This window comes from Amyelois transitella, chromosome 23 (genome assembly GCF_032362555.1).
Source record: "Amyelois transitella isolate CPQ chromosome 23, ilAmyTran1.1, whole genome shotgun sequence".
Taxonomy (NCBI): domain Eukaryota; kingdom Metazoa; phylum Arthropoda; class Insecta; order Lepidoptera; family Pyralidae; genus Amyelois; species Amyelois transitella.
The window spans coordinates 2,661,488-2,687,318 of record NC_083526.1 but is presented as its reverse complement, the minus strand read 5'-3'; the positions used below and the strand labels follow the sequence as shown (position 1 = coordinate 2,687,318).

The following is a 25,831-nucleotide window of genomic DNA, read 5'->3' as shown; positions in this document are numbered from 1 at the left end:
GGTCCAGGGGATTTAGTTGTTTGCTTTTGCTATCTAGTAATAAAAAAATAAAATGTCATAACATTAAAGTAACCTCAATCTTGCTTGCCGTGCCGTGTTTGCTGCCGTGTTTGCTGGCTTTGTGTTGTATTGTTGAGTGGAAACTAGTAGTGTGAAATTTATTAATAAAGAAGGGGAAAGTCAAAGAAATGTTTTTAAAATTAGTATTGTTTTAAATCTTGGTAAACTATTGATTTTAACAGATCGCACTATTCTTCCCGTAAATATATATTCTAATTATAACCATAATAACCTTCGAAAATAAACAATGGATCCAGAAAAGCTAAAAGACATAGGTAAAATATGTATACCCGGTATGAGATTATGTTTATTGAATAAAGAATTCATATCTGGACCAGGAACATATGAATTGAAAGGGTATATATATGCTGCTTTGGCTGGTGTGTTGAAAATGGAGGAAGATGAAAAAACAAAAGTGAGTAATACAAAGTTATTAAAAACCAATGATCATGTATGCCACAACTATTTTCTGATCCTGCGAACACCCATACACAAAAGATAAAGTTCTTAAAGAGTTAAACTTTATGTATCTACCACTATTTTCAAGTTATCACCCATTCAATTTGCATGATACAAAACTTGTTGTTTATTTGCAGATTACCATTGTATCAGTAGAAAGCCCAAGAACACCAAGTATACTGCCAAAAACCGGTGATATAGTGACTGCCAAAGTAACAGTGGTAAACTCAAGAATGGTACAATGTGTAATCTTGTGTGTGGGACCTTCAGTGCTTGTGAGACCTTATCGAGGAGTGCTGAAGAAAGAAGACATAAAATCTACAGACAAAGACAGAATAGACCCGTATAAATGTTTCCGACCGGGTGATGTTATACTGGCAAGAGTTGTATCCTTTTTTATTAAGTTGCTTGTTGAAGGAGGCCTGCTTGAGATAGGCCTTAGGTTTTGGTTAATTATTTGAATGTCTTAGTTATCTTACTTATGCTAGGTAACTAACTAATGTAAGTTACACAGATCTCTTAATTAGTTTCTTCGAGAAATTTTCCCACTATACTGATTTTATAAAAGAAATCCTATTTCTACATGGTCATTTCTCCACTTATTAAAACCTAATCTAATTAAGTCTTAAGTTAAGAAAAGTATTACTAAAGTTAAATTAACTTTTGTTCCAATTTCGATATATTTTCTTATCCCTTCATCCAGCTTCCTATGACAGAAATACATTGGTACCATTTATCAACAGCAGAAAATGAACTTGGAGTGGTGATAGCAACAGCAGAAGGATCACCACAGAGAGTGGGGATGGTGCCTATCAGCTGGTCTGAAATGCAATGCCCTAAGACCCTAGCAAAGGAACCTAGAAAAGTTGCCCGAGTCATTCCAGAGACAATAAATCAAGCCTTATTCACAGTTGATAAAAAAATTGAGGGTGAAAAAGAAAAGGCAACAAATACAAGACAACAATCTTGATGAATAATTTTAGAGTATTATCTAATAAATATTATTTTAAAACAAATTTAATCTTTATTTTTCTAATTTTGTTATCCTCTGTGATAATGGTAATCCCATTTATAAAACTTACAAAAAATTATTAATATTTTTTCTGTCTACCCCGAATAAAGTACATACATAAATGATGCAGCGATTTCCAAACGAAAACGTCAATGTCATATGAATGGGATAAATGTCAGGCAAAATAATTTCCAAAACAAATATGTCACAGACACAGTGAACTTTTTTACTTTTATTGTAAAAAAATCAAAACGACATAGCTGTAATATTTAAAAAACATCACACAACCTAAAAAAGTGTATCCTTGCTCAGATAAAATAACCATTCCATTGATTTAGTGTTAGGTCTAATAGAATGAAGTCATCGCACTTCGGTTATCATAAAACAAACTGAACAGTTCGGTTACAGTGATAATAAGTATTTCTTGAGATAAAGTCGTGTTTCTGGAGCTTCAAAAATGAAGTTCGCTGAACATTTAAGTGCCCACATAACACCGGAGTGGAGAAAGCAGTATATCAATTATGAGGTACTTCCACTATAACAGCTTGCCTTTTCGTGTCAAGATAACATTGCCCTTGGTCTATTTATCTTGGTTTCGCTGGGTTTCATGGAAATTTCTTTGTTAATTTTAAAGATAAAATAGTTTTGTCATGTTTACAAATAGGTACTTATCAGTTTAGAATTTTTGAGTCAGATTTAAATTGTTTTAATAATATTTACATTTGGAATATTAATTGTTTTTCCTTTAAATTAAACCCTATTTCCCAGTACATATATTTGTCCTTACACTATAAAAATTAATAATATATAACAGGTGTACATAAAACATAATCACTACAAATCTATATTTCAAACATTTAAAGAATTCTGGACAGATTTTCATCAATGTATTGGTATATTATAATATGTATATACGTATGTGTATGGAAACAAATAAATTCTATACTTTAATACTCATTCTATGACTTGCACATGTAACCACATTGTTACACTATTTAATCTAATTATTCATCAATAAATGATAATTAGTTGTATTAATTGTTCTCCTAGTATTTCCTGTATATTGTATATAAATCTAATCAATAAATATGTTAATTAAAAACCCCAAAGGAAATAGAACCTCATTTCTACTCCAACTCGGTTCTTGCTAATGCCACAGAAGACACAAAAGACTTTATTTAGAATTACTTTAAAATGTGAAGAACTGTCAAATTAACATTAAAGTAACACAATTTTTACAATTCTATTGTCACAAGTAATGGTAACATTATACATTTCAAATGAAACTGTTATGCTTTGTGGTTTCCAGCACTTAAGAATAGGATAACTTCATGTCTTTACAATGTATGTTGTAAATGGTGACTAAAGGCAAATAAACTTGGGATTCTTTTTATAGGTGATGGGCTAGCAACCTGTCAGTTCTCAGAATCTGTCTGTTCAGTCCTTTCAAGACAGTTGGCTCTGTCTACCCCACAAGGAATATAGATTAGTTTATATGTATGTAACTGTAACCAGCTGACAGTGGTATAGATTTGGAGGTGTTTATTGGTGTGTCATGACTACATTTAATTGATATGACAAATATATGTTTATTGTAAAGAGATCATGTAACTATCACTCACTGCCTTTGTGATACAGTGCTAATATTCTTATGACTAGCAAAATTTCTGATTGAATCATAGACATCAGCCATTTGGCTCAACAATAGAATCTCAATTCTATCATTAAGCCAAATAGCTGAATGTGGCCATTCAGTCTTTTCAAGACTGTTAGCTCTGTCTACCCCGCAAGGGATATAGACGTGACCATGTGTATGTATATATTATAGACATACTTGAAACAACTAGACTAGACCCTCAGTCTTGCTGAAACCTTGATGTATTCAAAATTTAAGTTCCATTTTCGAATGGTATATGTATATATCTGTAAATAGAATTATAAAAGTGAGGATGTTTTTGAGTTTAATTTAGTTCTTATATGTGAAACCTATATAGTTTTATCCAAGGATTGAACATGTCTAGGATCTGTCTGTCTTTGAAGGCCAGATGGAAGTCATTTCATGTAAAAACTTATCCAATCCAGGATCACACTTAAAAAAATACTTTATATATAAAGCTAACTCTTGTCAGGCAACAAAAACCTGCATTTGAAAGTTTGCATGTCTCATCAGTTGGCAGTAGGTACCTACTTTTGTTCCTAAGTGCTCTTTGGCTATAGTTTATAAACGACAAAAGAAGGTCTAATATTATACAAGACATAAATAACAATAAAACAAATTTAATAAAATAGGTATATAAATTTTATTTTCATAATGTGTTATAGGTACCTATAGTACTAAAATTATAGTCCTTTGAGTAAATAAGTTATACAAATGTACAATTTACCAATATTTTTATCTTTTAACCACCAGGAAATGAAAGCAATGCTGTATAAGACGGTGGAGGAGGCGCCATCAGCCGAGAACGTCGAACCGGAAGTGCTGTCGCGACACTTCGCCAACTTCGACGAAACCTTCTTCCATTATTGTGACCAGGAGCTTAAGAAAATTAACACATTCTATTCAGGTTTGTTGTGTAAATTAACATACTCATTTTTTTTTGGTTTGATAAATTACTTCTCTAGGATTCCACAAAAAAATCTGGGAAGTTTTTATGATCAAATATCTGCCAACCTTTTATTAAGAGTCATGATGATTATAGGCTATTTAGCTAAACTGATAAACTACCGTCATTAGCTTTTTTAATACAGATTTTTGCTGTGGTTCTCACACTGATAACATTTGTTGAACAAATAAGGATTACCGCAGTAGGTACACTGCCATTAAAACCAGCATTAAATGAATTAAACTTTACTTTGTATACACACATAAATGTAATTCATGCAAATATGTATATGTCTCTATTCTTTACCTCTTCAAGTCCTAATGGATTTCCTTCATATTTTCCTTTTATAATTATAAGAATGTATATAATATACACCTTATCACAGGCCAAATTTAGTTTTCCTGAGCTTATTAATGATAAATAAGATATTAAGCTTTTATAAATGAAGCAAACTGCGACCCTCGTCTAAACTACTCGTATCAATGCAAATTCAAAATTCTTAATAGTTTGACTTATTAGTTAAATTTAGCATACTTACTTACGTTTGATTTTATTACTTAAATTTAGCATACTAGGGTTCATACGAATCTGAATAATGACACAATATTCAAAATGCATAGCAGAATCCTAGTACAGATAGATCATATTACCATTTTCATTATTTACAACACTGTACCTGCGCTGAAGTCAAATTATTGTAGGGCGCGAAAATATTTAAACGGCTAAGCTTGTCAGAACGTGCCCCGAAATGAACTTCTAATAAAACAGTAATATCAGAGATAAAAGGAGACATTTTGTTTTTGGATTTTAAGTGTACTTCTTATAAGGTCGTTATTTTTTGAGTTTTCATGCGATTTAATTTGGCAGTAGGTTGCAGTTTTCTGCGCCGTCGAATATTGCTCAGACGCTTATAAAAATGATAGTAACTACCTGAGGGTAGTATAGTAGGATGATATGATGATGGAGTATATCAGTACTTCCTTTTGGGCTTCAAGGATCACAAATAACGCAATTGTGTTTATTTTAACTTTGAATATTGCTCCGCTAATACAAAACATACCTATGTATATAACTCACTATTTTCATTACAGAAAAACTAGCTGAAGCCACACGAAAATTTGCAACGCTACAGAGCGAGTTGAAATCACAGTTCGACACTATAAAACCCAAAGGTAACAATAACCTCAACTTTTATTTAAGTAGATTTGTCTTGTTCTGTCTCTTGTAAACTTTTGCAACATCCGAAAGGGTAAATATGAAGATCTGTTATAGGTTCATAATATTTAAGACCTTGTTGTACTTATATTATGCAAATAAAAGTTTGAATTTGAATTTTTTTGCCGATTTCCCCGGTCGGGGACTTTGAAGAATACCCCAGAATAACTATAACCACGATCCAGAATATAGGTGATTGCTGATTACGTATAACCTTGCTTTGAAAAACTGTGTTGTTCCTGTAGTTTACAATAAGACCAATTCGTCTGTTTCGCATATACATATGTTGTATACGGCAACTAAGGGAAAAGGTTCTCAATCTAGTGCATCTTTTTCCATGATTCAAAATGTGTTAGGTTCCCCCGCAAAGGTTTTCGAGGTCAGACGGTTGTCATTTCAGGTAAAATACTACTTACCCAATCCAGGATCATACTCATGCCAGGACGAATAAGTGTCAGAACACGGGTCTTTTCATTGACTTCCGTCTCCCGGAGTAACCCTAATCCAATTTGCATGAAGACTTACGATATTATCAACGCCGTGGTTAGTCATGTGACCAATAGACAAGGGATAGTTAATTTATTCTGTCCTTTTTGAAGGTGGAGGGGACAGCAAAAAGGCCATCCCTCGCCGAAAGGTCCAGGAGCTGAAGCTTGCATTCAGCGAGTTCTACCTGAGCCTCATACTGCTGCAGAACTACCAGAACTTGAACTACACTGGCTTTAGGAAGATCTTGAAGAAACATGATAAGGTATGTATCTACATCTTTCTTTCATGAGGTGAGATGAGGTGATATCAACAGATATTGAGCACATTTTCCGCGAACCCTACATATGTTTTTGCTTTAACTTCATAAATCAATTTGCAAGCTCGCCAATTTAGGTTAGTCTGCACTAGACTTTTCACCAGATCGTCCACGATCTGATAAAGATGTTTGTCTAGGCCTCTGCCTGACAGAGGTTTAGCCTGCCTATCTAACTGTCATCAACATTTTACAATATTTTTATGTATTTTTTTCTAGTATTTCGTCTTCCCACATTTCTCATCCGAGATATGATATTGATCCTAAATAAGTAAGATATTAATAAAAAAAAAATTGTTTCAGTTATTAAACGTTAGTAACGGCGCCCAATGGCGGGCGGAACACGTAGAAACGTCCCATTTCTACACAAACAAAGACATAGACCGGCTCATAAGCGACACAGAGGCGACTGTCACTAATGAGCTGGAAGGTGGGGATAGGCAGAAGGCGATGAAGAAGCTGCGAGTCCCCCCGCTAGGCGAGCAGCAGAGTCCTTGGACCACGTTCAAAGTCGGGCTGTTCAGCGGGTCATTCATCGTGCTGTTTATAACTGTCGTTTTGTCTGGTAGGTTTATCTCTATACTAGCTGTGCCCGCGACGTCGTCCGCGTGGAAAAGTTATTTTGGGCATCATTGAAGCTCTAAGGATGAATAATTTTCCCCGTTTTTTTCTCATAATATGCCATTATTTGTTTGCTCCTTATAGTTGCAGCGTGATGTTATATAGCCTTAAGCCTTCCTCCATAAATGGTCTATTCAACGTAAAAAGAATTTTTCAATTCGAAACAAACTCTTCAGCTTTATAATATTATTAGTATAGATTCAGAAAATGTAGCAATGAATCAGCCTCTAGTCTCTTAGAAGCAGTCCGAGATCCGCCTTAACTAGGGAATGCCATCTGTATCAATTATTGCATTAATCATTATCAACCTTTCGGCATTTGTTGCATTATGACCATGGGGGACGATGGGGTGGAGGCAAGAATGGGTAATAGCTACTGTTATAATTTCATTATCCTGTTGACAGAAGATCAGATAATAATATGAAGCGACTCCTGTGAAGCGGGTGATTTCCTCTCCATAAGAGCATTGGTTAATATTGAAACTAATCTAGGTAGGTTCATAAAACTCGGAAAATAATCATACGCCGCAGTTAGATTTCATTTCGTATCCCTTGTTATGAAAACAGCATTTATTTTAGGTATATCTCCATTAAAAAACGATAACTAAAATTAGAAACTATTTTAGACTTAATCCGATTTCATCTAACATAATATTTGCTTCTATCATACCAATATTATCCTATGAGATTAACTATGTCCATATGATGTAATATTCTCATATCGTTGTTTGCGGTCACTTTTATGGCCATTTTTCGCAAACAATCGCTACACAACCTTGCGGTTAAGACCAGATAAGTGTGTTTAGATAGCAAATGTTATCATTGAGAAATTTACATCGGCGATTAAGTTAATACTGATTTTGAAAACATTATGATACTTTTGGTTTCAGTTAGATCATGATAATAACCCACAAAAAGTTCAAGATTCCCGTGCAGTTTTGTAAATGAGGATGAAAGTTTTAAACGGCGGGATTCTTCAAGACGCCGCCGTGCTAGGAACCAGTCAATAGCTCCGATTTAATTTCTATTAAGCAGTACACTTACACGTGTCCTTCGTCATATGACTTTTTGCTCTGTCTTACCCTGTAAGAGCGAAAGACATAATATATGTAAATGTCAGTACGAGCATGTGTTTTGGTTAGTGTTTACACTCCATCAGAGCGTCACTGGTCGTATCGATAAGGCAAAAAGGCACAGGTATCCCAACTCGGCCATGTATCAATGACTATTTTCGAAGTTACGTACATTAGTTTGATTACTAACCGATGCTCTTACGGTGAGGGAAAACATCGTGAGGAAACTTGCACATTCAGGCAACTGGATGTGTTACTATGATCGATCCAATTTTAGGTTTCCCTGCGAAAGTCAGACGAAAGAAGGAGGGAGTCGCTTCATGTAAAACCTTATACAGTCAATCCAGGAGCAATGGTCAAAGGCATACCCCGGGTTCCTCCAAAGTCGTGAGGAGGACTAAAGCCAGGAGGGAGAACTCCATCCAATACAGCTAATCTATCTTAATGAAAAATTAATAAATAATATTAAATAATACCGTGTATTCTTCTCTTCCAGCTCTCTTCCACGAGGGTGCGACAGAGAACTTCAAAACTGCCTTCAGATTATACCGGGGTCCGTTTCTGCTAGTCGAATTCATTTTCCTTATAGGCATAAACGTATACGGCTGGCGGTCGTCGGGGGTCAATCACGTACTTATATTCGAATTGGACCCGAGAAACCACCTATCCGAACAACATTTGATGGAGTTAGCAGCGATTTTCGGTGTAGTCTGGGCACTCAGTATATTGAGCTTCATATACAGTGCGAGTTTGAGTATACCGCCGTTCGTAAATCCCTTGGCTTTGGTCATAATCATGATGGGATTTCTGCTCAATCCGCTGAAGGTTTTTAGGCACGAAGCGCGGTTTTGGTTCTTGAGAATCTGTGTAAGTATATTATTTGTTTTCTTTCTCCCCCTTTACGCATGTTTCTCGTTGCATACATTTTTTTTACCCATATTAATACTTAGTTTTGCTATCAGTATTGAGACGGGAGATTCATTTAAGACAATCTGAACAGATTATATATAACCAGAGGTTACCTGTGACTTAATGTAACAAACAATGTTTGATTATGTCATCACCCTCTTGGGAGAAGCCAGAGTCCGCCATTGACCACGACCCTAAAATGATTAATCAGGTTTTTATAAGCAAGAACTCTCGTCTGATCTTGCGATGCATAAATTCGTTACTAGATGGCGCTAAAACTAATTCCCAGGTATTCGTTCGCGTCGAACGTATTAAAAATTTAACACACCAGGATCTAATTTATGAAAGACATTTTAACGTTAATTTCCATGATCTTATTTAAAGATTAAAATTTCCAGCGGGGCTAGCATGGTACGGAGACGCCGTTTTTAGCGCGCGATAAAATCGTCTTCGCGCATACCCCGCTGGACCGTATTCAGAATGACTAAATTGGCCGTATTTAGCAAGACTTAAACAAAAATTTAACTCTCCAGGGCCGCATCCTAGCCGCTCCATTCATGCCGGTGTTGTTCGCGGACTTCTGGCTGGCGGACCAGTGGAACTCGTTCGCGGCCGCCTTCTTGGACTTCCACTATCTGCTCGCCTTCTACGTCGCTGGGGGAGACTGGTTCAATGTTGATAGTGTGTAGTGTTTGTATTATTATCTGAACGGGCCGAGGGTCTGCTGGGTCGTGTCTGAATAAAAACAGAATTTTGCCTGTTCAAGATGTCGTCTTGTCGTCGTCTTGTCTTAGTCTTGATTCTCCTTTTTTTCACGGTCTGTCAGTCAGTTTTGGTCATCTAAAAAGTTATGTCAAAGAGTAGGTATGTTTGTCCATGGAGGCTGAACGGCCACTACATTATCTTTGAGGCAGAATCCCGGCCAGTGAATGATGAGAAAAGATCTTTTTACTGATTGGCTTGGGTCTTGGATGTTTATCTATATAAGTATAAGTATTTATTATAAATCTTATCGATGTCTCTGCCTACCCCTCCGGGAAAGAGGCGTGATTTTATGTATGTATGTATGTATTTATTATAAAATATAGGATCGTTGAGTTAGTATCTCATAACACAAGTCACGAACTTAATCTGTGTAATTTGTCACGTAGGTATATTTATATTTATTAATAGGATGCAACTAAGAGAAACGCTAAAAGGCTAATGAATATTTTATTCTATACATATTAACAAACGATGTATATTAACGTGTAAGTTGTATAAACCTACTTACGGTTTATTACCGACGTTTCTTTAGAATATGCCTGTAATAAATTCATTAATAAATATATTTTTTGTGCCGTATGGTTCCCGGCACCATTACAAAAAAGAATTGGTCCACTCCATCATCCCACGGACGTCGTAAAAGGCGACTAAAGGATATGCTTATAAACTTGAGATTCCTATTAGTACGCCTATCAGTCTTTTCAAGACTGGTGGCTCTGTCTACCCCGCTAGGGATATAGACGTGATCATATGTATGTATGTATGTAATGAATATTTTTTTGATAACCTTTCCTCTTCACCAGACACCTTCGAACGCGAGAAATGGTTCATAATAACCCGCGCTGTAGTGAACATAGTACCGGCCTGGGGCAGGTTCTGGCAATGCCTGCGTCGGTACAGGGACAGTAGGGAGGCGTTCCCGCATCTCGTGAACGCTGGCAAGTACTCCACCACCTTCTTCGTGGTGCTGTTTAGTACCCTCAGAACCATTTATAGTGGTAAGTTGGAAGATATAGTTGTAAGATTTAAAATGTTTATCGTCGAATCAGGTTTTTTTTAATGACGAGGTAAATTTGAGTAATATCTAATGACGGTCTATTTTTGTCCCTTCTGAAACATTGCAGTCATGATATTTACAATATAACTACTCCATTTTTTTTAAATTTAAAACTGAGATCTTTGAAATCTCTCTTCAAATATGTTGAAAAATCTAGGGAAATCGGTGTAGTTTGAAAAATGGAATGTTTTGAACATGCTCTATATACAAATTTAGGAATGGCATGATTTTAATGTGAGAAATTATGAAAATTCTGAAATGAAAAATTTAAATTCAGGACGGCAATATTTATTGACTTGAATTTAATCGTTCACCATCACTTACCATCAGGTGAATGGAAGACAAATGCCTAATCCAATATTGAAAATAAAAAAAAAATAACGAATACACCATTTTCAACCTTATTATAATCGCACCAATTACATAGTTCAAGCGCTATGGGGATATTTCTGATAAAACCTTCTTCAGTTTTAATTTTTTAACAATTGCATTTGACCCACGTTCCATTGCCATCAGTAAAGTACACGGACCCGTACAACAACCCGTTCCTGTACGCGTGGTTCGCGTGCCAACTCGTGTCGTCCCTGTACACTTACACCTGGGACGTCAAGATGGACTGGGGGCTCTTCACCGTGGGCCCCTCAGCCGAGAACAAGTTCCTGAGGGAGGAGATTGTATATAGTCCCGGAGTGAGTAATAATCTAGTCGCCAACACACTCACATTACACGTCTGTTGCTTTACGGGGTAGACAGAGAAAGTATTTTGAGATACAAAGGCCACGTTTAGCTAGATTCTAGAATTGACATTCAAAGATTGTGAGAGGTTGCTAGCCCATCGCCTAAAAGAAAATAGAAATACCTAAGAATTGACTTTTACAATCTGCGCGAGTAGAAAAACGGCTGTGACACTTCTTCTATCCTATTGAGCTTTAAACTAGACATATTTAGCCCAGAAAGCTTACGTACAGTTTCACCTGGGACGTCAAGATGGAGATGACCCGTGAACAACGAACAAATTAATAAACTCACTTTCGCATTCATAATATTAGTTGAGATTTTTTTTCAATTTAAGTTCTACTACTTCGCGATCGTGGAAGATTTCGTCCTCCGCTTCATCTGGACCATATCGTTCGTGCTGACCGAGAACGGGTGCGTCAACGCGGAGACCATGACTTCCATTCTTGCACCATTAGAAGTTTTCAGGTAAAAAATGTTCAAATTTAAAAATTCTTCATTTAATTTCCGCTTCCTTGTTATTTGTTTGAAACTTGTTGGAGCGTTGAATCTACAATAGTGGAAAAATTTAGATTTTAAGAGACCTTTTTTAAATAACACCCAAATCAATCTGAGCAAATTTTTTTCGTGAATTCCTGCGGGAATGTTAGCGATTTCTTTCGTTAAGCGTGTGCGCAGTCGCAAGGGAATTCTAGTATTGTATATTTTTCAGACGATTCATCTGGAACTTCTTCCGCCTGGAGAACGAGCACCTGAACAACTGCGGTAAATTCCGCGCCGTCCGCGACATTTCGGTGGCGCCACTGGACTCCTCAGATCAGGCGGATATTATTCGAATGATGGACCATCCCGACGGAGTCGTCAATAGGTGAGAAATTATTTTTTTAGTTCATCCGTCAAATCATTTAAAAAAGCTTTTCTCCAGTGACAAATAAAATTGTTAAAAGTTGAGAAATCAAAATTTTAAGAAAATTATTTCCAGTAAATACAGACCTCTATTTATAAGAGCGCCCCTGCCTAGTGACTCAAACTTCAGGTAACACTCAACCCTCTCTCATCCTGGCGTATTCCCAATTGCACCCTCTGCCATTAAACCTCAAGGCCTGGAGTCCACTTAGGAAACACTGGACTCTTCAGGTAACTCGTCAATAACTGAAAATGGCCTTTAAAAAAATTAAAAAATACGGACAAGCTCCCCCCGCAAATCAGTTCCGTATGGACCAAAGAATATTTTTCAAGGAACATTCACACACAAAAATGATGTCGGTGACAAGGTTCATTGTGGAACTCTGAGTTTGAACAGCAAAATTATTATTGACTATAAATATCTGCCTACATCCGGAATGTCAATAACCCTGACTAAAGCCTTAACAGTTGTTTCGTATTTTTTTCTCGAACTTTCTACACGCATTCGTAATTTCAATAAATTTAGCAAATGCTCTTGACTTTTGACAAACACAAAAATTTTACATGCCCGTAACTATATAACTTATTACGTAATACAAATAACAATTTCCGTTACATTGTTAATTACGTAAGCTGAATATTAAGTACAAAGTAGTATTACAAGGGTTTTATCGAAGTAAAGGTTAATGCGCCTGTTTTCAGTAGATATGTTGCTTGAGAAAATAAGCAAATTAGCAACTACGAACATTCGTTCTAAGCTGATAGCGAGCTACTTAACTTGGTGACCATTGATGTAAACCAAAGGTGAAGCAAGGTGAGGGCATATCACACCACAAGTTCATCAGATATTCCTTCATTGTTCCAGGCTTACAAAGAAGAAGAACGCGAAGAAGATAAAGGAGAGCGACAAGAAGCCGCTGCTAAAGAAGGAATCTATACAAGAGCTGCAACTGGAATTAGAGCTGTCTTCTAAGATGCTGTGATACTATGTATAAGAGTTATATAGTTGTTATACCGCGTATTAATAAGTATTATATTTTTTAATATATATATGGGAAGATATCACTTATGTTTTTTAATTTACAACGCATTTACATGGGACTGACGGTCTATCCTATCTTTGTGCCAAATTTCGTCAAAATCGGTCCTGTATTTTTATCCTGTTAATCGATCAAACATACAAATATTATCGCTTAATAATTTTATTAGCTTTTACCCGCAGCTTCATCCGAGACAAATAGGCGCCTAATACAAATAGCTACCAATAAAGCGCCACTTACAAAAAGAAACTAATTTAGCTTCACCTATAAAAAGCTATGAATTTAGCGCCAGCTACAAAAGAATAAAGGTTTTTCGCAAATCCCACGGAACTATAATTTTCACTGGGGTAAAAGGTAGGTTACCCTATGTCCTTCTCCAGACACTTAATTATATATATACGCAAAATTTCAAGAATATTGGTTCTGTTGATAACTCCTGAAGAGATAATAAACAAACAAACTTACTTTTGCATTTATAATATTAGTTGTATTCCAACTAATATTATAACTGCGAAATTATACTATGAAATGGTGAACATAAGAAGGTTCATAATATTGATAAAAAATAAAAGAAAAATCATTAGTGCATTAATTTATTACAAACATTAACTGCAATACTTAATTACGCCGACATCGGCAAACATTATAAAATTGTACAACAACTTGTACCTCGTAATAAATAAATAGTTTAATATTTATATATCTTTATTATACTATTCCATTCGCAAAGTACTTAAGGTCATTCAAAACGCCATCATCATCCTAGCTTTTGTACCGCTTTCTTCCTGTTCGCTGTTTCGTTTTATATTATGACGTAGAACGGGACAGCGATAGTTTTTCGTGAGATAAAAACATCGTCGCGCGTGTCATACTACAGTGGCTGGCTTTTTGCAAAGGCAGAGGTCTGCCTTTAACCACAATCAAGGAGTAAGTACGTCAGTTAAACGAGACGACTCCCGTCTGACCTCTACCCCATACCAAGAGAACCTAACAGCTTCAATTTATATCCAACAGTGGACTTCTTGAGGGTGATAATATGACTATATAACTTTAAACATAATTCTTAAGGTTCGTTAGTTAATTAATAAAGGAATGCAAAAAAAAAACATATGTACAAGTTAGTTCTTTTACACTATAAAGAAAAGCGACTCTGATACCAATTAAACAGTGGGAAATTAGAATCATTTTCTCAATCCTGAGGGATAAATAAACTTATTGCATGCAAGTAAGCATTAATACTGCTCAGCAATAAGAAAAAATATTACATACATACATAGGTACGATCGCGTTCATATCTGCAGTCATAGTTTTAAAATTCTTACGGGTTAAAATAGCGTGCACTGTGGTTCCACTAGATACACACACACATGCATATTTAAAAAGAATAAATTTTCCATCAAATGAATACGGTCTTTAAAACCAATGATTACTAAGTAAAACAGTTTATTATTCTATGACATATAACATAACAAAACAGAAAGAGACGGTAATCAACGATTGCCGAACTGGGCCCGATAATTGTCGATCGAGATATCGTCGCCTCTCATTATTTGCATAAGATTTGCCTATAGAGGGAAGCCTGCGACTGCCAGACTTATGTCATTTCAATAAGGTTGTAAATTTGTCTGCACACGACCCTAACATAGGTAGTGGTTCCTTTGAAAGTTATTGGGTAGCAATTTTATTATTTCGTGTGAGCAAGTGAGATCTAAGATATATTAGATAATCTCGCTTGCTCACACTCGCTTGTTCTAGTTACTAGCGTTACTTGGATTCCGAAGTTATTCAAGGATTTTTTTTGTCTATTAAAAAAGAAATAGTGTTACTGACAATTTTTAATGCTTCAAGGTGCCATTTGAACTAAGTAACTGACTGACTAACTAACTAACTGATATCTAAGAATTACAATACCCGTGTTTCAAACACGGAAATCAGCAAGAAATGTTAAACAAGAGGGAGCAAAATAAAACATTCAATAATTAAAATTAGTAAATTTTATTGAAATAGTTTACCTAAAGTTTTGTTTACATATTGATGATTAATAAAGCTATACATACAGCATATTGCACTAATTGTAACATCTACTTATCTCCTGTTATTAAGGTTACAGCTTAATTATTCGTTTTCATAAAGAAAAGATATTGAAGCTGTCCTTAAAATACTATCTAAGTAATTAGTAGTTTTAATATAAACTGGCAGAACCTTTCACGCACTATATGGACACGATGCACAGGGCGGTTGTCTTGCACAAATGATATTGTTGGTATGTCATCAATCGGATAAATACACCTCACAGTTGGTAACATGGTTTCTTCCAGCACTTGCACATAATGAGCAGCTGTAGCGCGTCCTGCTATCCACATCTGTTCCCCAGGTCCAGCAGCACTCATCCAGCCCCACTTATTTACAGATATGCGTCCAGACTCCATATTTTTTTCTTCATACCGAGTTGCATTTCTTCGCCATAAATGAAGCCTACCGTGTTGCGATGACGTAAACGAACTTTTCGTCCGTAAATATCGCTTTTTTCCAGTCAAAATCCAAATCCGTCGAGCAAATTCTAAACGTTTTTGCTTATTTATTTCGGATAAATACGGCTTTCTTGCTGGCTGTCTGTGGTGTAGTCCCTCACGGTGCAAACTCGACGAACAGTAACCACTGATGTGTCGAACTGTTCCGCAAATATTCTGGTCGGTATGAAGCCATTATTTTCGTACTGTTCCACCATGGATCTCCGCTATGTGGCGTGTCGCTGTGTTGATTAGCGGACGACGGCCGCTGCGCGGTCGACTTTTTACACTACCCTCTTCTTAATGGCGCGTTACCCAACGCTTTACCGCTTGTTGTTTATTGTGTTATTTGTGTGAATGTGTGAGTGATAGCAGCGGTGCAAGCTATAAAGTTTTGCGAACTATGACTGCAATTATGAACGCGACCGTACATACATAAACTCACGCCTCTTTCCCGGAGGGGTAGGCAGAGACTACCTCTTTCCACTTGCCACGATCCCTGCATACTTCCTTTGCTTCATCCACATTCATAACTCTCTTCATGCAAGCTCGGCGGTTTCGGGCACTTTTGACCTGACCCTTCACCAGGACGTCCTTAATTTGATCAAGATATGTTCGTCTAGGTCTTCCCACCCCGACCTTTCCCTCCACACTCTCCTTGTATATCTGCTTAGTCAACCTGTTTTCATTCATCCTCTCCACATGACCGAACCATCTCAACATACCCTTTTCTATTCCTGTAACTACATCTTCTTTCACATCACAACATTCCCATTCATCATTCATTCCAAAAATATTAAACAGTTAATATTATACTTTTTAAGTAATTTTAAGTTTTGGAAAGTTAGAAAAATATATCGTCTGCAAATAAGAATGTCTTAAACGCTAAAGAAAGAGACTAAAATTATGTACGTTAATGACAGCTGTCAGAATGTTTTTTTTTCATCCTTTGACCAACTATATAGGTACTTGATGCAGAGATGAAGAAATAGCAAAATCAAATAAATAAACATGCGGACTTTTGTTTAAAAGATATGTAACATTCAAGAATGGATCTGAATATTTTGCAATGAAGCACACAATCCATTAGTATAAAAATCTTATATTTGAAGATTAAGTGCCTTACCGTATATATCATGATCCATTTAAGAACGTATGAACCAATTAGTTAAATTCGGACACTTTTTCAGTGAAATTGTGGGTCTATGGATAAGACGTCGATGTTTTTGTAAGACATGTATAAATTTTATATCTCTCATAATTACAGTTAATTTTAGTGTGTTATTAAAAATAAAATACACTAAGCATTAACAGCAATAAAGTGATTCGTTTACAGCAGTAACTTAATTATAAAATGTAATATTTACAAATATACTTAAGGCATTTCTTGCAACGACACCGACTCGTGTCTAGATTTAGGCGCCAAATTAATAAACATCTTGCTTCTGTAAAAAAAGAAAAGTTTTTTTTACCACACTAATGAGTATTTACTCCATTATAAAAAGAACATGCCGTGCATTTGGAGTTATTTGGATAAATTACCGTAACATACATATTCCTTGTGGGGTAGGTAGAGCTAGCAGTCCTAAAAACACCGAAAAGCCACGTTGAGCTGTATGTCTTAAAGTAGAATTGAAATTCTGACAGTGTTAGGTTGCTAGCCCATCGCCTAAAAGAAGAATCCCAAGTTTATAATGTTTGCCTTAGTCGCCTCAAAAACTATAAAGATATTGGCATGAATGTGAAGGCTCTTCAGGTTGTAAACAAGACTAGTTTTTCTGATAAATTGGGCTTAAGAAATGAAAATAGGTACGTATTGATAGTGGTGAAACAATGTGAAATAAAGAATTATTGAGTGAAGCAAAAAGTGATTGATATGAGAATAAAGGAATGAATGGAACTTGGATTTTTGTAATCATATTCCAACAGATCACGATAGCTAAGGGCCCTGCGACCTGTTCTCTCTCTTCAGACTTCTAGCTGATGCCGAGGCTTTCAGCTTTTCTACCGCCAGAAATATCTTTCACCAAGAGGCACGGCAACGTAGAAGTTAACTAAAGGACATGTTTAGGACTTTTAGTCATCTATTACCACAGCACCCACAATCGTGAGGAAATAGGAGCTTTGCGAAGCTTGCTTTGTTGTTCTTCCCACTATATCTGACATCCGCATCTCAATTGCATGTGCCTTTCATCTGCCGTCATAACTAAGGCCATACATACATATAATCACGTCTATATCCCTTGTGGGGTAGACAGAGCCAACAGTCTTGTAAAAACTGATAGGCCACATTCAGCTATTTGGCTTTAAGATAGAATTGAGATTCAAATAGTGACAGGTTGCTAGACCTTCGCCTAAAAAAGAATCGCAAGTATGTAAGCCTATCCCTTGGTCGCCTTTTACGACATCCGTGGAAAAGAGATGGAGTGGTCCTATTCTTTTTTGTATTGGTGCCGGGAACCACACGGCACTAACTAACGACCACTCACCATCTACGACCGCAGCGCCTCCAATCGTGACTGCATCTCGTCCAGTTCGCTCTCGTCGGGATCCTCCTCCTTGCTGGTGGAGGGCGCGGGGGCCGCCACGGCGGTGGGAGGCGCCGGCGCTTCGCCCAGCTTGCCTTGGGTCAATTCCCATAGGACCTGCGATTTGGAAATTTTGAAATAGGTATAAACATTTTTTCTATAGGTGAATAATTTACACACACACACAATCACGTCTATATCTTTAGCGGGGTAGATAAAGCACTTGAAAAATTGATAGGCTACGCTCAGCTGTTAAACTCGATGATAGAAATTTAACAAATATGGTCATGTAACCTTATGTCAATTTTTGTTCATAATTAAATTGGTATTGTAGTGTTCTGTAGATATTTTTACATTAAGTATGGCACAGATTACTCTAGGCATTCAGCCACAAATACATATATTCAAGGACCACATATCCATAGTTTTGTCACTTATTCATTCAAATCTTCTATTGAGAGGTTGGATCATACTCTTCTCAGTTTCCATAAGAAAAAAAAGCTTAATTATGGACTTATATCATACCTTATCAACTTCACTCTGGGCCGCCTCCTCCATTTCTTCCTCATCTTCCACACTGGACATGGTCTCGTCCAGCATCTCCTCCATGATGCCAGCTCTCATCATCTCTTTACTCAACTCTTGCATTGTGTGAGCCACTTCCGGCAATCTCACCAGGGCTTGCATCGCTTGCATTACCTTTCATCCAGAACAAGATGTTAATTATTTAAACACACCCTTGAAACTTCATCTATACTCATAGCATAAAGCTGAAGAGTTTTTTTGTTTGTTTGAATACGCTAATTACAGGAACCACTGGCTCGAATTGAAAAATTCACATTGCGTTTAATAGACCATTTATCGAGGAAGGCTTTAGGCTATTTATCATCATGCTGCAACTATAAGGAGTGAAGAAATAATGGAAAATGTGAAAAGAACAGGGAAAATTGTTCCTCCTTGAGGACTTCACTGATGCCCAAAATAACTATTCCATGCGGACGAAGTCGCGGGCACACGATTTAATCTATAGGTATAATTATTTATAAAAAAATTTAATTATTTAAAAAATGAAAAGGGATTTTTAAGTGTTTGAGCTTTTATAATTTAATCTCTATAGTTAAGCTGGCCTGCTTGCAAACTGAGCGGACTCACCTCTGTAGATTTTTGTAGTGATCCCGCTACCCTTAATGTTGCTGCAACAAAAATATTATATAAATATTATTTTATTTAACAATACTGTGCTTGCATTGAATGATTATGTTCATATCCTTTTTTTTAATCAACTGAAAACCTATGTTCTTTATTTGAAGATTGACTTAGAAAGTAATTGTATGTGCATATATTTATGTTATGATGGATGAAATAAATATATACTTTATATTACCTAGTTGGTTCTTCATCTGCATTTGTACCGAGTTCAAGTGTGCTTTACTGGTGTAAATCTTACTAATTGCTTTCCGTGACCTTATGATTTCTTTTGCTAGTATTGTACAAATTTGTTTATCATTTTTTCCAGCTGCTTCTTTTAATGACCGCTTGATTTTTTCTTCCTCACGTTGTATACCTAATGACAAAGTAAAAATAGTGTTCTTTTTTACATACATATATAAACCATGTATTTATACCTTTCGGGGTATCTTAGGCTCCTTCTTAATTTGTCAATACCTTAGAGTATTGAAAACAATAGCCCAATAAGTATTTTTTGTAAAATAAGATCAGCCAAGTGGAAATCAGGTGTATTTATATCTTTCGGGGTATCTTAGGCTCCTTCTTAATTTGTCAATACCTTAGAGTATTGAATGGAATGGAATGTTCATTAAATGTAAACAAAACCTTCCATGTTTTAAATGTAATATTAAAAATTATAAGATAGAAAGACTCATACATACTCCTTATCTGTCTATCTAAATTATAGCCTTCCTTACGAAGTTTGTGTGACCACTCGTTGACCTGTAAATATAAATCAATTTCACCCAAATTTGTTTGTTGTTTTCACTAGCGAAGGAAGTGTAAATGTTTAACGAATCGTAGATATACCATTTCTTTTGGGTTCCGCTCTGGGGATTTGCCGAATAAACCCATTTTTTCGATTTATTTTGCCTAAATCAACAAAATGCAACTTTTGAAAGATTTTCTAGGTAATTTCTTTGAATTTTTATTTTTGTTTGACAGTGAAATCACTGATATTGACAGCGATGACCTCATTGATACATCCTCTGCCTCTGTCAATGTCAACTACACTCTCCTGTCAACTCAATCAAGTCAAGTCAAAAAACAAAACAAAGTGCGGCAAATGCGTTCACGAAAATTAGGTTTTGTTCTGTTCCTTCTTATTTCTAAATAATTTCTCCACATCTATCTTTTTGTTTTGTAACTTAGTTTGAGTTTAGCTTCAGGCGTTATAACCGTGTCTCATTTTTGCCGAAAAGGTAAGTAATTTTTCTTTTTTAATGGAAGACCAATTAACCGTACAAAAACTGAAAGCTGGATAGCGTTAGCTAGCTTTTTCCGGCAAACTTGGCTTTATTTACTTCAAATACGGATCATAAACTGATAATCATCACTGACTGTTTACAGTCTATTAGTAATTATTCTCAGGGTTAGTCCTAGTTGTGTCCTCATTTCTCTAGAGAGAATCCTGCGGTGCATCATGACCACCCTACCGGATTGTATTTGTTAAGTATTATTTATAGTAGAATCTATGTGTGGTCCATCCTTAGTCACTTAGAAATTTGACTGCTACCTATTTGGTCAGTTTTTATTTAAAAAGGTGAAAAAGTAACCCTTAAAATAAATACCTAAAATAACATGAATAAATACCCATATATAACCCTAAAATAAATTTAATCCCTGTGAATTGTTAGCAAAATGACCAGAAAGCATTAGCGAAAAAATTTAATATTTTTATTTTTAAAATACTAGTTGTATGCCTCAAACTTAGACCTTGTGGACACTATAATGTTTTACCAAATTTTATCTCTTCTTTAGCATATATTTACCCACTGCTGGCCATATGCCTCTCCAATATCTTTCCACCTAGCTCTATCAATGCTTTTTCTCATCATGGTTTTTATGTCATCGATCGGACTAGAGAGTTTAATGGTCTGCCAGTAGTCCTCTTTCCAGCTCTTAGTCGCCATTTCAGGACAAATTTGGTCAATGGAGTTTTTTATATCTGCACACATGGTTGGACCACACCGACGAAGTTTAGCAAAGTGTTTATCTATGTCCACTACTCTGGTGCGCTCATGATTGACATTTTTATGTATCCTCTCTTGAAGATATGTTCCAAGTGTAACTCATTCAATGGCTCGTTGGGCAACCTTTAGTCAGTGTGCCAGTTTTACCGTTAGTGACTAAGTTTCATAGTAAGTCATTACTGGAAGAATGCATTCTTTGTACACCTTTCTTTTAAGAGATTGAGGCAGATTCTTGGATTAAAACTCCATTTTTAGCCTCCTAGAAACTGCCCATGCTAGTCAGATTGAATTTTTTTATATATCTCAAAAACTACTAAACTAATTTTGCTCTACAAACCTTAAAATTCTATTGACAGATCTACCACATTTTAAATTTCATCAAAATGCAGCACAATTATGGTGCGAATGTTATCGCGTTACAAACATACATCTGAATGTAGCCTTTCTATATATTCAAGGTTGTTGGCTCTGGCCACCTCATGGATAAAGGGATAAAGACGTGATTATATGTATATTTTCACAATAGGCACCCAGTAGGTGACATTATGTGTCTGATTTTCGTAATTCCCCCGTGGCGGAAGGTTGCGGCATCCTCAGTACTCGGCAACCAGCGATTTTGCCACACCGGCGATTATGCGATTGTAACTGACCATATCTCACTCACGTGTCTATATATTTTTTATCTGTATCTTAGACTATAGCCAAGATCTCTAGTTTTTTTAAATTCCGATCTAAACGCATTTTTCTACGGCTCTTTACTAGGCGAAATATTTTTTTGCGTAGCCGACCAAAAATTTCCATTATTATTTTATTTTAGTTCAGGCTAACAATACACACAAATAGTCATACATCACGTCTCCTTCCCTTACAAGGTATACCAAGCCAATTGTCGAAAAGCCTAGAATTGAGATTAAGAAATAGTGGCAGGCTAAGGTCACAGGCTGCTGGCATCACCTATCTATGGTTTCAAACTTGAACAGTTTCTATATAAAACTATACAATTTTAATGATATTTGAAATATTAATTTTTTGCCTTCTAGTATTTTACGTAAATTATTTATTTATAGAAATCAGAGTAACATTCTTTGTCACATTTATAAGAATTTAATCATGTTACCTTATCATTTTATGCCGCAATGCATTTCGTAACGTTATTATTTTTATCTACTTTTTAATAAGCTAATAAATCTAATCTTCAAGATCTTCATTGACCTACCCCGGATTTGATAAAAAACGGACATTGTAATCTGAAAAGTGTATTCATTATAATTTTTTATAGCTAATATGCCCACATAATTATTTACCAATTTTTTGTTTGTTTGTTCATAAAACCGGTCAAATAATGGCAGAATGTCGTCAGATCAAACATGTCTGTACGTCACTTAAAATGTGCTTTTGTCGTGAAGTACTTACTATACATAATTATATTTTATAGTTCACCTACTTATAATTTATATGAAATGGAATATTTGCGCTGCATTGTTACGCATTTCAAGATTTATGTTATAACACTTCTCAGCGCCCTTTATCACAATTTGCGTAGGTACTGAAGTTATTATGTGCAATAACAATAATAAACGTGATAATGTCATTACAGTTTGACCGATAACTTTGTTTGGTATTATCTATGTATATTTGCACGTGTTACATACTTATATGTATTTTATTTTGGAGACTCTTAGATAATATTAATTTGATCAATATGTAATAGGAAATATTCTTCTCATATTCGTGCTACAGGCAGTTAAGCGTCCTTCATCAACATCATCCATCTTCAAATAATAAAGAGAAAAGATTTATTTTTTGTATGTTTCTAACTCAAAAACTACTGGACCGATATTCACGAATGAATCATGGGCTTCTCTTTTTCTGGAATTTTCCACGGGAGCGTTCAAAAGCTAGTTAGCGCTAATCCTCCTTTTATTTGAAATGGAAATATTGTTAACCATTCTTTATTTATTTAATCGCAAACTTATTCGACAAGACATTTTCTTTTGTTATTTTAACAGCAAATCAAAGTATGTTTAACAAATATTCCTTTTGTCAAATCACGAAGTCAGTCACTTTCCTTTCTCAATTTTTATTTATAGTCAACATCTCTATTCAATATTTTTTTCCAACTATTTATCAACAAATGCCATAAAAATTAAAATACAGCTTCGATGTATCATAATTTCCCTACATATCATAATTTCCCTAATACAACGTTATAATTCCTTCAAAAATACCTACGCAATTTGCATATCCATCAAAGATACAATGGTATTATTTTTAATCTAATCGATATTAATAAATATGTCATGTAATCCTTCATCAATAACAAGTATATCCGTGATGCTATCTTAGGGTACTCGTAAATACAAAATTATATAATTCGAAGAGATTTATTACATGAGTTAACAAATACCTTGAAAGATCTTAAAACTAGACTTTAGGCTTTCAAAATTACTTTTGAATTTATACATACATACATACATACATACATATCGTCACGTCTATTTCCCTTGCGGGGTAGACAGAGCCAACAATCTTGAAAAGACTGAATGGCCACGTTCAGCTATTTGGCTTAATGATAGAATTGAGATTCAAATAGTGACAGGTTGCTAGCCCATCGCCTTAAAAAGGATCCCAAGTTTGTAAGCCTATCCCTAAGTCGCCTTTTACGACATCCATGAGAAAGAGATGGAGTGGTCCTATTCTTTTTTGTATTGGTGCCGGGAACCACACGGCACCTTACCTTGAATTTATAAAGCTTCATATTATCACAAGTAAATTGGTAAATTAGGCTGGAATTGCTCTGAGTTGAGATATTTTTCTTATTAGTAGAAATAAACTGTTTGAGGTTTCATTCCATTAAGAATATAATATAAGTAGTCGATGGTCGAATCGGCAAGATGTTAAAATGCGTGATGCGCAGAAAGTCAAAGGTTCGTAGGATACCACCTCGACCATATACCAATGACTATTTCCAAGTTAAGCACATTAGTTTGAAAACTAACTGATGCTCTAACGGCTAGGGAAAACGACCTGCAAGTTCAGGCAACTGGATTTACCTGCAATGGTTGTGGAGACCAGATGAGAGTTACTTCGTATAAAAAAACCTGACTTACTCAATCCAGAAAGGATCATGGTCAAATGCATAACCCAGAGCGATGAGAATGCAACCAGGACTAAAGTCACTAGGGCGAAGGACACCACTTTTTTTCCTCTCCCTCTTTTACTCGTTCTCCGACTCCGATGGAAGCTGTGCAGCAAGCAAGCTCCTCCATCTATTTAGATCTTCTATGGATTCTTCTATAGGGCGTCCCAAGCTCTCCGGAGAGCTTGGAACGCCCGATATGGATTTCTTAAGTCCTTCTTTTACAAAAAATAATTTATCTGCAAATATGTATGTCATATCAACGACGTTAGGCACATTGTAATGAAGGAACAGCGAGTAAAGGGTATTAGCCATGGTCCGAAAACTCGAGCTAAAACCGATACGTACTTCTTTCTTTGACGTTACCTTTTCCCACTTTTTACGTGGGTCGGCACAGTATATCCGCTTTTTTTCAATTACTTCTGTCACTTGCCATCTCACTGGTACGTACGTACTTGTAAAATGTAAATATCGCAAAATTAAGTGAGGTCACGGACTGTTCTGAATTACTTATTTTTATATGCGATTAAGACCTCGACTGATGGACAAACCAGTTGTGCGACTAGTTTTTGTAATGGTCTATTACCATTCGCATTATGAACGATACTTTAGATTTTATTATCACGTAGGGGTCTAGTTGTTAACTAACATTTTACATGTTCTATTAACGCATGTACATTTTAAACCTTTCGGAAACAAATGTCCACAATCTTTAAATACTCTTAATTTGGGGCAAAATTGATTGCAACAGATTCAAATGCAGTAGTCCAATCAGTAGTACTCCATTATGTATTATTTATAAGATTTTTATTTATTCTTTATTGTAACAATTACAATTTGTAAAGTGCAATAGGCGGACTTAATGCGAATAGCATTATCTAACAGTCTACCATTGGGTTAAGCGGAGATCCTTTGTGTGGGTGATAATAATAATGTATAATAAACATACTTACTGTTATTGTCTACGTATTTATTTTCGACACAATGTGTATTGATTCTGAAAAATACATAAATAAAAATCGAGGGAATTAAAAAAATATTTTACTATATGCAACGTGTTTAAGCACGTGTTGTAAAGTCATACCCGCATGGAAACAAAGGCACAGCTGTTCTTGAAAGGTTATCGTAGATTGACGCACATTCCTGTCCAGTGGAAATTGTTTATCGCCATACTTTCTGACCTCTTCTACTGGCGGTC

The 25,831-nt window shown here is 35.7% G+C and overlaps 4 protein-coding genes across 4 annotated transcripts in view; 3 read left to right on the top strand and 1 right to left on the bottom strand.

Annotated features, from left to right (window-relative positions):
• Nucleotides 1–72: 72 nt before the first annotated feature.
• Nucleotides 73–1,535, top strand: LOC106133030 (exosome complex component CSL4). The gene is made up of 3 exons (XM_013332620.2): nt 73–475; nt 657–905; nt 1,223–1,535. The coding sequence occupies exons 1-3, from the start codon at nt 308–310 to the stop codon at nt 1,487–1,489; spliced, it is 684 nt and encodes a 227-aa protein (XP_013188074.2). The 5' UTR covers nt 73–307; the 3' UTR covers nt 1,490–1,535.
• Nucleotides 1,536–1,708: 173 nt separating this feature from the next.
• On the top strand, nt 1,709–13,281 carry LOC106133055 (solute carrier family 53 member 1). Its single transcript, XM_013332653.2, has 12 exons — nt 1,709–2,057; nt 3,942–4,095; nt 5,226–5,306; nt 5,949–6,100; nt 6,455–6,716; nt 8,341–8,711; nt 9,287–9,434; nt 10,322–10,516; nt 11,092–11,264; nt 11,648–11,778; nt 12,023–12,178; nt 13,082–13,281. The coding sequence occupies exons 1-12, from the start codon at nt 1,989–1,991 to the stop codon at nt 13,197–13,199; spliced, it is 2,010 nt and encodes a 669-aa protein (XP_013188107.1). The 5' UTR covers nt 1,709–1,988; the 3' UTR covers nt 13,200–13,281.
• A 3,367-nt stretch (nt 13,282–16,648) lies between these two features.
• Nucleotides 16,649–20,485, bottom strand: LOC106133027 (charged multivesicular body protein 3). Its single transcript, XM_013332615.2, has 7 exons — nt 20,332–20,485; nt 20,184–20,244; nt 19,679–19,858; nt 19,447–19,487; nt 18,820–18,993; nt 18,256–18,411; nt 16,649–17,211 (listed from the first exon to the last, which is right to left on the bottom strand). The coding sequence occupies exons 1-6, from the start codon at nt 20,374–20,376 to the stop codon at nt 18,259–18,261; spliced, it is 654 nt and encodes a 217-aa protein (XP_013188069.2). The 5' UTR covers nt 20,377–20,485; the 3' UTR covers nt 16,649–17,211; nt 18,256–18,258.
• An 88-nt stretch (nt 20,486–20,573) lies between these two features.
• The window catches only part of LOC106133052 (glycerol-3-phosphate acyltransferase 1, mitochondrial), a 54,311-nt gene continuing 49,053 nt past the window's right edge, over nt 20,574–25,831 (top strand). The window contains exon 1 of the mRNA XM_060951045.1: nt 20,574–20,723. The gene's annotated coding sequence lies outside the window, so the exon portion shown is untranslated. The remainder of the gene's footprint in view (nt 20,724–25,831) is intronic.